The following is an 11,276-nucleotide window of genomic DNA, read 5'->3' on the forward strand; positions in this document are numbered from 1 at the left end:
ACTATTTCTTTTATTCTGCTTCCACTGGATTTAATTTGCTCTTCTTTTTCTAGTTTCCTAAGGTGGAAACTTAGATTACTGGAGCAGTTACTATATTTTAAATAAGAATCAGAAGAAAGTATCTGAGCTGGTAATGAGAAAAAAAGTTATTATACTGAAGTTAAAAGTGAATGGAAATGAAAAAGCCTTAAAATTTTGAATTGAAAAAAAATCACAAAGACTCACAAAGACCACACTATACCCCTGGAAACAACACTGTGTTGGTAGAGAATAAAACCGTAAGCTCTTTAAAAGGGCAGGGGATCTTTAGCAAGATTGACAAAGATTAAAAACAGAGAAGACACAAATCAGCAATATCAGGAAACAGGACATTACAACAGATTCTACAGCCATTAAAAGGATAATAAGAGAATACTACAAACAACTTTATGTTCATAAATTCAACAACTTAGAAGAAATGGACCAATTCCTCAAAAACTACAAACTACCTAATGTCTGCCAAGATGAAATAGACAATTAAGGAAATTGAATTTATAATTAAAAAGTTAACAGTAAACAAATCTCCAGGCACAGATGGTTTCATTAGGGATTTTCCCAAACATTTAAAGAAGAATGAACACTAATTTTACACAGTCTCTTTCAGAAAACAGAACAGGAGGGAATACTTCTCAACTCATTTTATGAGGCTAGTATTACCCTGATAGCAAAACCAGACAAAGACAGTACAAAAACAGAAAACTACAGGCTAACATCTCTCATGAACTTAGATGCAAAAATCCTCAACAGAATATTAGCAAACAGAGCACAGTTTTATAGAACGTATTCTATACACCACAACCAAGTGAGATTTATTACAGATACGCAGAGGCTGGTTCAACATGTGAAAATCAATCAACCCTATCAACACTCTGAAAAAGAAAAATCATACAATCGTATCAATTGTTACAGAAAAAGGGCAGGGAAGGCATCACCTTATGCATCTTATCACCACTTTCTCAATATCTAATAGCAGGCACTCAAAAACATTAGTGAATGAATGAAGGAATGCTTTCCACATCTCGTGTTAACAACCCTCTGTAACAGATGATCAAAACCCAGAGAGAGAGGAATTAAAAGTTATTAGTTAGTGAATGAGCACATTTTAACCACATACCTTTCCTCCTGTGAGTAAAACGGCTCCATTCCTAAGTCCTGCCACAAGGGACATCAATTGCCGAGACAAAGGGCGTCCCAGGAGGCTATGAGTGATGTGCTCCATGGAGGATACGCCTAAGGAATTCACTCCTCTGCAAAATACATAAATTGTTGCATGATAAAACACTGAAGCAGGATAAAATCTAGCTATAAAAAATTCTGAAACGTTCCCTCCCAGGCTAATTAATCACTTTTAAAAGAGAAAAATCTTAGAAATTCTCCCTTGTGCTTTAAATAATTTAATTATTAAATTAATGCCAAATCTGAGTCACAGCTTTTAAAACTAGTTTTATTACTTTCAAACATATGCAGTAACTAAAAGTTTTGTTCTAATAGGATTCCTCAAGGAATTTGTCTTAACACACACAAACACCCCCCCTTAAAATGATTTTTGGTTTGGTAATCAACATGATCATAAATGGGTGCTTTTGAAGTGCTGGGATAATTGAAGACTTATTTCCTCTTAAACATCACCTCTGAGATCCACATTTCAATCTGTAGATTATACAAACATGAACTTCAACCTACTTCTTGACTCTGACTGCCACTTTATTTCTGATAAATATCATTAATTCCTAAAATCAGAGTCTGAACTAAAGAGATTTTACTTTATACATCAATATTATGCTATATTTAAACATTGTTACTTTATGGTTTAATCCTTTTACTAAAATATTTATAGATTATACTATTACAGGAAATCAAATCACTACTACTACATCTATTAAAAGCCTCTGTGAAGAATTCTAAGAGGTAATGTTTATATGAGATTCTCATATTGTATAAAGATAAAGAAATTAAGAGGAGTTTCTTTTCAGATTTGTTTGTTTTAAAAGTTGAGGAAAACACAAACAATCCCAATTAGTACATTAATAATATAGTGAAGGAATAACTTAATTTGAAATATTTTTAAACATTCATCTAATGTTTCTGGATTTAATTTTTAAAATAAATGTATTAGCTCTAAGAAGTATTGTTTTATTCAAGCACGTATGATCCAGGTCATATCTAGTTACTTTCTTCTCACAAATCAAATCTCAAAGTAAAATTTCTAATAAGCTTCAGACTTTTCAGTTATCTAAGAAGACCAGGCAAATTACTAAGCTAGGTGTGAAAACAGAAGCAATCCTTGAAAAAATATCTACTAATGCATTAGTAAGAGTATTCAATGACATGAACATCTACTTTAACATTTACACATAAAAACCCAGCCAGAGATAATGTCAAACATGTCTCTAAACATGCTAGTTTGGCCGTAACTTCTTACCCCAAGCAGTTCAGCTTTAAAAAAGGAAGAATAAAGTCAATTTCCTCACTGTTTTCTTCTTTTACCATAGGATCTAGAAGGACCTAGAGTAGCAAGGAAAAATCAGTTTTACATTTCCAAGTTACATCTTTTGCCTGTTTTCCTCGGGTCCCAGGAAACCAAACTGGTGATTCTGTTATAACAGAAAGAAAAGATATATTGTGCATGCAAGATCATTACTTAAAACAGCCTTGACAATAATAATTTACCCATCCAAGGAACATAAATATTTACGGTGAACAAGCAGTAAAGAACGTCATCTCCTTAATACATTTTATAGATATATCTTTATTTGCAATTTTGATTTGTGTCACATTTATTGTTTTCACAATTCCTACATTTGTATCTTTTCTGAACGGTATTCCTTCAATTATATTTCAAAAGTAAAGAAACGATGTCTAGTTCCAAATCACTGAAATTTTAAGTGACTAGAGCATCCTTAATTCTATGAGGACAAGAGTGAATATCTTAACTAAAACACAACATTCTAAAAAGGCCACTTTTAAAATACTTCTGGAAGAAAAGTGATCTGAAAAGTAATTTTTTGAAGAGCTGAGAATTTAAGAATTGCCAAAATAATACGGGTTGTGCAGCAAAACTTCAAGTAAAAACATGAATTTTAAAAATCAAACCCTGGGGCTGGCCTCGTGGCATAGCGGTTAAGTGCGTGCACTCCGCTGCTGGCGACCCAGGTTCATATCCCAGGCACACACCGACACACCGCTTGTCAGGCCATGCTGAGGCGGCGTCCCACATAAAGTGGAGGAAGAACGGCACAGATGTTAGCTCAGGGCTAGTCTTCCTCAGTAAAAAGAGGAGGATGGGCATGGATGTTAGCTCAGGGCTGATCTTCCTCACAAAAAAAAAAAAAAAAATCAAACCCCTAGAGCTAAGTTTTCCTTCATTTCAATACTAGAAGAATTTTAAATAATGATCCATTTGCCGGTTAACACAATCAATTCTATTCTTGAAACTTAATTATGTTGAGGTATTCATTTTAAATATAGGATAAATCAATAATTTGTTTAGATAAGTTAAAGAGATTATAGAATAAAATATTTTACATTAAGTTATTCCTTACTCTTATCATCCAAGTTTCTAATACACTTCAAGATGCAAGGTCTTACAGGTAAATTCACATTCTGTTATCAATCACATGTGACAATTCAATACTATGTGACAATTCAATAATACACATGTGACAATTCAATAATATTACTTGTATTGTGGTCTTCTGCAGCAGATTAGTACTCAACAGAAAAATATTTTTTTCTCTTTCTTTTTCCCAGGGATGAACTATATTTAGAGAAAATTCCTTCAACCCTATTGAAAAGAAAGCAATAAATGTAGAGTTAGTACTGAAGCTGAGATGAAATAATTTATCATTTTAAATTTCAAATTTATGTAAATTTAAATAAAGGCATTCTTTGATATGTAAAATCTACTATTTATTTATAATTATGTTTCCTATTCACATACGTCACAAGTTGGAAAAAAGACTAAAAATTTTATGACTTCTTCAACAGGAAAAATAACAAAATAAATAAAATTTACCCACCATCTTTAATTTGCAGCTTAATATATTCTTCCTCTGATACTATTAAAGGAAGTGTGATAGTAGTAGACTGCTGTAGCCATGAATAGAACACAGTTTTTATGTCTTCTTCACTTATGTCTTTAGGCTGCCAGAGAAAAGGAAAGAACAGCAGTGACCTAAGGATTTAGGTATTAGGATAATACCTTATTTTAACACCTTATCCTGCTAATAAAATGTAAATCTTATTACAAAACCAGGAAGGATGTTCATACTCTACAGGCACAGATTTGGGATTTGACATTACAGTACAACGAGTACAATGTAGCCTGAAGAAATATTTATACAAGTGGCAAAGTTTTAAATGCTCCTTTTCTCTATGCCCAGTGATACATGTACCATAATTTGGCTCACTCGATAACGATTCCAACCCCATTCTCCTGCCTCCTTCTACTACAGAAGTGGGAAACGAAAATCCTTGATTCCCAGCTTGCAGCTGTGTGTACGTGTGTGTGTGTGTGCACGTGCTTGCATGTGCACAAACACAGATAACTGAACTCTGGCCAGTGGTGTACAATCAGCAATCCTTGGGAAGGATTTCTCTTCCTAATTCAACAAATCTTGCAAGGAGAAGGCTTCTGCTATGTGCCTTCCCCTCTGCTGCCAAGAATGCAGACGTGATGTCTATTAGTACAGCAGATATCTCGCATCTAAGAGGAGGAAAGTCACAGCCTAAGGATGGCGGAAGAGAAGGACCAAAGGAGACAAGAGCCTTGATGACAAGTTTTAACCACCTATGAGCTCCTCCAAACTTGTTCGTACATGAGAAAAATAAACTCTTTATATGTTCAAGTCACTTTTTTTTCTTTTTTTTCTGTTAAGCTGGCCACAGTGCTGATTTACTCGATAACTAGGGGGTTAATAAATTGGTCAAGAAGTATGAAGAGCGCCAGCCCCGTGGCTTAGCGGTTAAGTGTGCGCACTCCGCTACTGGCGGCCCGGGTTCGGATCCCGGGCGTGCACTGACACACCGCTTCTCTGGCCATGCTGAGGCCGCATCCCACATACAGCAACTAGAAGGATGTGCAACTATGACATACAACTATCTACTGGGGCTTTGGGGAATTAAAAAAAAAAAGGAGGAGGATAGGCAATAGATGTTAGCTCAGAGCTGGTCTTCCTCAGCAAAAAGAGGAGGATTAGCAAGGATGTTAGCTCAGGGCTGATCTTCCTCACAAAAAAACAAAAAAGAAGTATGAAGAAATTCTGAGAAAAACATTGCTAATTTTTAAAGCTTTTAAATTAAGTTTTTAAAGCCTATTTGAAATTAAAAACGGGAATAACAAAAATTCTATAGAAAGATGATTAATATCTGCCTAGGAAAATAAATTTCTATTCTACCATTTCTTGACTGGCCGATTTCTGTTATCTCTCTTCATCCAGAAGTCAAGTTTAGATCTGTTGATTAGCTCTGTTCCGAACTTGATCATCACCAAAAGCAGGCTAACTTAAGAAACGACATCACTTTCCCATTCTTAAAAATCACAGAAATAGTCAATTACTTCTTTGGATATTATTGGGCAATGGGATGAAAGACCTAAAGGCAGTCATAAAATGAAAATGAAAACTATTTAAAATCAAGACTTTCAGAATCAGAAAGCAACTCACAGTTCCTTTAGAATCAAACATCCTTCTGTCCTAAGTGATATAATCAGCCCAGAGAGCCCTGCCAAAGTCATAAAGCTTCCACTAAAATATGCAACTCGGGACAGGAAAGGAATTCTGTAGTAACATCCCATTACAGAGAGTGAAAAAAAAAAATCTAATGACTAGTGGCTAATTATTTTTGTACATGAGATCTAACTTTTGAAAATACCAAGACCAATAACCAAAAAGTTAAAACAAAACTACAAATCACTGTGACTATTCAGCCAATGCATTAAATGCTCAGTTATATACCATTATGGAAATCATATTTATTCTATTTGTTTTCCTCACATAATATAATCTGTCTTATCTGGGTTTTCATCAACTAGAAAGTTTAAAATGGTTCTTCCATGACATAATGACCATCATGATCCTGAGGAACCAAAAGTACCACCTGAATTATCAGAGAAGGATTAAATCATGTTTGCAATTTTTTAAACATATAATATAATAATTTTCATGTATTATAATTCTCTGAGAACTGGTAACCTAAACTGGTACAGATAATAATACTCCATCAAAAAGATTTTAAAATTAAGTTCAATAACTCATTTCCTGACCACACCAGTTTCTAAAGAATTAACAGAGTAGACAAGTAGAACAGTCTAGCACTCTTTTAGGCTGTAATTAATACCAAAACAACATAGGAGAAATTTTTTAAAATTATACGGATGTAGCCAAAATATCAATCTTTTAAAAGCCAAATTATCCATATTTGCTTGGTACAGTATACATAATATGTGTATCGCTTATTAAAGACTTCTTGATTTCTCAAAAAGTTAAACATTAGAATTACCATATGACCCAGCAATTCAACTCCCAGGTATAGACCCAAAAGAACTGAAAGCAGGGACTCAAAACAGATACTTGTGCACCTACATCCATAGCAGCATTATTCACATCGGCCAAACAGGTGGAAACAACCCAAGTGTCCACCAACAGATGAATGGATAAACAAAATGTGGTATATACATACAATGGAATATTATTTAGGCATAAATAGGAATGAAGTTCTCACACATGCTACAATATAAATGAACGTTAAAAACATGTTAAATGAAATAAGCCAGGTACAAAGGACAAATATTGTATGATTCCACTTATATGAAATACCTAGAATAAGCAAACTCACAGAGACAGAATATAGTGTTACCAGGAGCTAGGGGAGGAGGGGATGGAAAGTTATTGCTTAATGGGCACAGAGTTTCTGTTTGGGGTGATGGAAAAGTTTTGGAAATAGATAGTGATGATGGTTGCCTAACATTATGAATGTAATTAATGCCACTGAATTGTACACATAAAAATGGTTAAAAAAGCATTTTATGTTATATATATTTTACCAGAATAAAATAAAAAGGAAAAAAAAGACCTCTTTCACTTTCTAGCAAAACAGAGTATGAACATTCTTATCACTTAGCTAAAGCAACTAGAAATTTCACTACCCATGAAAAACAATTGTGACATAACATAAAATTGAACTCACTAAATTTTCTCGAGGTTGTAATTTTAGAGATCTTGGAATTTTAGGAGTAATTTCCACTGGAGTTATTCTGACTACTGCATGCATTTCTATATTTAGTCTCTTTCTCAGGTCATCTGGAATCTGAAATTTAAAAATAAACAAAAATATAAATATATTCAAAGCTTGATTAAAAATATTCCATACCATAAATATTAACTTCTATGGATTCAAGTGCAATTATAGAAGCTATCACGATTCACAGGTTCAGGCATTGTTATTGTCACAAACATTTCAATTTTTCCCCTACATTTCTTTCTTCGTATATCTTCTTCATAATGTGATCAATTTTGACCTCTCACGTCAGGTCTGTTTGAGTACCTCATGGCAACTGCTGCCAGTACTGCCACTCCCCATTGCCCATGGCGCCCAACCTTTACGGTCGAGTGGGAAGTGCAGGCTCCTCCCTGCTATCTTAATGGTCCCCAGGACTTGACCATCAGCACTTCTTCACCCCATCCCCACCGTACAATTTCAAGGACATAAAAAGGTGTTCCCCCCTAATGGTAGAACCATTAATAGAAACAGATAAATCATAACAAGTTCAGCTCAGACATTTCGATTTTGAAGATGTAGCGGGATCTCCTAAACTAAGAGTTTAGAGGTAACAGAAAATAATGAGCGAATGGCCAGAGTTTTAGAAAACGATGTAAGCCAATGAGATTAAAACTTTGTAAGTTGCCTGGATAAAGGTCACAAATAAAACTGTGGGAGTAAAAGAAATCTACAAAGGAGACCCCCCCTTCCCTTCCTATTTTTCTTCCCTTTCCTCACAATTTCCTCCCTTTATCACCACAAAGTCTCATTTCTATATGGTTAAAAATTAAGTTCAGGGGCCGGCCCCATGGCTTAGCGGTTAAGTGCGTGCGCTCCACTACTGGCGGCCCGGGTTCGGATCCCGGGTGTGCACCGACGCACTGCTTGTCCGGCCATGCTGAGGCGGTGTCCCACATACAGCAACTAGAAGGATGTGCAACTATGACATACAACTATCTACTGGGGCTTTGGGGAGAAAAAGGGAAAAAAAGGAGGAGGACTGGCAATAGATGTTAGCTCAGGGCTGGTCTTCCTCAGCAAAAAAAAAAAAAAAAAAGAGGAGGATTGGCATGGATGTTAGCTTAGGGCTGATCTTCCTCACCAAAAAAAAAAATTAAGTTCAAATCAAAGGGGCTGGTGACTCATTTCACATAAAATTCAGCATTAACATTTGAAGCCAAGATGAGAAGGTGGAACACTAGTTGCTCTACTTCCTCTGCCAGTTCCACACAAGTTAAAGAGCTGACACCAGTAGGCTAAGCACCTTCTGGGGACACATCAATCCAGGAGCCATCACAGACAGGAAGGTCATCTCACACCATGGGTTTCTCCCTACACTGGGCATTTTCCCCAATACATAACAAGTCCTTCCTTTGCTTTCAAGAACTTGGGAACAAATCTTCAGCAGGTATTAAAAATGTGAGGCTTAGCCTGGCCCGGTGGCACAGTGGTTAAGTTCAGCGCGCTCCACTTTGGTGCCCTGGGTTCACAGGTTCGGATCCCAGGCGCAGACCTACACCACTCATCAAGCCATAACATGGTGGCAACCAACATCCAAAATAGAGGAAGATGGGCACAGACGTGAGTTCAGGGCCAATCTTCCTCAAGCAAAAAAAAAAAATGTGAGGCTCTGTAGGACACTCCATGCTAAGCGTGAATTCTGGAGTCAGTCTGCCTGGGTTTGAATCCTAGTTCTATTTACTAGCTATGTAACCTCAGGCAAGTAATTGTGACCTCTCTGGGCCTGTACCTGTCTAAGCTTATATGTGTCCAAGTTTACTTAGCCAGAAAATACACAATCTCTACCCAAATAAGGACTTCACCCTGCAATCAGAAATTTGTCCCGGCAGGAACTTGAGACACTATTTCTTATTATACTGGTTTTCAAATTATATATATTATTCTAATTCATAATTTGAGGAAGTTCAAGCAACATAAAATTATTTCCTCCCTAATTATGAAATTTATACTAACCCAGACTTTCCCAAGATGGAGAGCGTCTACATTTTTGGCATATTTCATGGCATTCTTCAATTCCTCAAGTCCATTCCAGACTATCTGTAGCACACAGGCTTTACCAGCTTCTTGAGTATGGTCTGAGCTAATTTGCTTTTGATCTAGTGCTTCTGACACCTGCTTCTCTCTTTCAGGTGACAGGACATTTTGCTTTGTTTTACTTTGCTGTTGTTTTGGAGAAAGTAGCTTAACTAGCTTTCCATAGGTCACAGTAAAGCTGGGTTCCAGATCAAAATATTCCTGGTCCCATGGAAATACATGAATGGCATAGTGTTTGTGAAACACAGAAGTTGCCGATGCGTTACATATACTGGGAGGCTGCGATTTGCATACTCTGAAAATATTGTCTAGAGGAACAAGTTTTGACTGCATATTTTTGAATGCATTGATTTCAGTTAAACCCCAGGATGTCTCTTGTTTCTTCTCAGACCCAAATGAAAAAATGCTTCCTATCATAGTCCATAAGCTTGGTGTTGATGACGAATCAACTGTAACCTCTGAATCCGTTTCATTAGACCCAGTGACTCCTATAGTATTTGATTGAAGTTGCTTGGTTTGAAGTTCTTCTGTCAATTCTTTTTGGTCTCTTCCATAATTATGAAATTTTCCACGTGCATTATCTGCTTTTGAAAATGTATCCTCTTTGGCTTGGCGAGTCTTTGGCTGAATAAGGAGTTCAGTGTCAGTTTCCAGCCTTCCATAAGTAGCAGTTGGTATTAGTGCAACTGTGTAGGAAATAAAGCTCATTAGTGCACGTTCACCTCTACTATGGACGCAGTGCTGTGGTGCAGAGGGTCACGGCAAACACTGTAATAGCACCTACCAACTTGGAGAAATATGTAAGTTTGCTGATCAACCCAAACAGGAAAAATGGCTTTTGGAAAAACTATTCGAATTTGATCTAGAAGATGCTGTTCAAGCGAAGCAGCATGCAGCTCCTACAAGCAACAAACAAAAAGATCAATTCACTTTACATTTTGTCTGTTCTATGTCTAGTAAGAAAATCTTGATCCATTCTTATTACTCAAACCAACTCAGAATATATAATGAAGCTCAAAAAAAGAAATCTAAAGACACTGATATTTTGAAGTAGTGTAAGCTTAAAATGGGATAGTTCTCGTTTTGTTTTCTTTACCAGTATCTCCCAATCATCTGCGGAGACGGGTTCCACCTCAACTTGTTGACAAGACACCACATGGGAACATGGCTTGAGAAACACCTGAAAAAAATTTAAAATGTAAAACTCTTTTAAAAGACTTTTTCATATCCCTAGAAAATAAGACGTTCTCTCTTTAGGTAACTAATTGCACGTGCGTGTGTGTGCATGTGTGTACTGTGTCATTCTTCATTAGACAAATATTTACTAAGCACTTCTTCTTAGCTAGGCCTTGATATACTCAAGATTTTAGGAAAAATTGTTTCACAACTAATTATAGAATAAAGGAAAATATATCCAAGCACAACACATGTTTTTAAAAAAATAAAACAGATAACCATTAACAAAAGAAATGTAATAAAAAATGGAAGAAGAAACACCAACGTCATCAAGTCATGGCTTGATCTAGTATACACATACTCAATTATTTCTAGAAGTTTTGCAACTGTTCATTTTATAACTAACTTCAAGCCATGCTGCTTCTAGAAAAGTAAAAAACACATTGAAATAAAAATCAGAGCCAATTATTTACAATTATTTAGAAGTATAATCACGAGCAGCTAAAAAGTAAAGTAAAACAAGTATCTCCTCTTCCAGTCTATGGATATATATGAAATGCTAGTGTGTCTCAAGAAGCTGGAATCCATCATCTTACTTTCTTTCCCCTTCTACAGGCATTTCTGGGGATTAGAGGTACAATCCAGGTAACCGGCCCTTCCTTCTCTGCTTTTGTGAATTGGAGCAGAAGTTCCCCAAGTGCCTCTCTGGACTCCTCCATGAATTTCCCTTCAGTACCTCCTGTATACCC

The 11,276-nt window shown here is 36.1% G+C and overlaps 1 protein-coding gene across 4 annotated transcripts in view; it reads right to left on the reverse strand.

Moving 5' to 3' along the window:
* The window catches only part of PEX1 (peroxisomal biogenesis factor 1), a 42,921-nt gene that overhangs the window by 23,782 nt on the left and 7,863 nt on the right, over positions 1-11,276 (reverse strand). For all 4 annotated transcript variants that reach the window (XM_058525472.1, XM_058525468.1, XM_058525470.1 and 1 more), the window contains 8 exons: positions 10,448-10,531; positions 10,136-10,250; positions 9,271-10,037; positions 7,225-7,344; positions 4,059-4,182; positions 3,720-3,823; positions 2,462-2,544; positions 1,154-1,286 (listed from right to left, as the gene is read on the reverse strand). In XM_058525472.1, the coding sequence (XP_058381455.1) occupies positions 1,154-1,286; positions 2,462-2,544; positions 3,720-3,823; positions 4,059-4,182; positions 7,225-7,344; positions 9,271-10,037; positions 10,136-10,250; positions 10,448-10,531 (1,530 nt within the window). The remainder of the gene's footprint in view (positions 1-1,153; positions 1,287-2,461; positions 2,545-3,719; positions 3,824-4,058; positions 4,183-7,224; positions 7,345-9,270; positions 10,038-10,135; positions 10,251-10,447; positions 10,532-11,276) is intronic.

Source organism: Diceros bicornis, chromosome 3 (genome assembly GCF_020826845.1).
Source record: "Diceros bicornis minor isolate mBicDic1 chromosome 3, mDicBic1.mat.cur, whole genome shotgun sequence".
In the NCBI taxonomy this organism is placed as follows: Eukaryota; Metazoa; Chordata; class Mammalia; order Perissodactyla; family Rhinocerotidae; genus Diceros; species Diceros bicornis.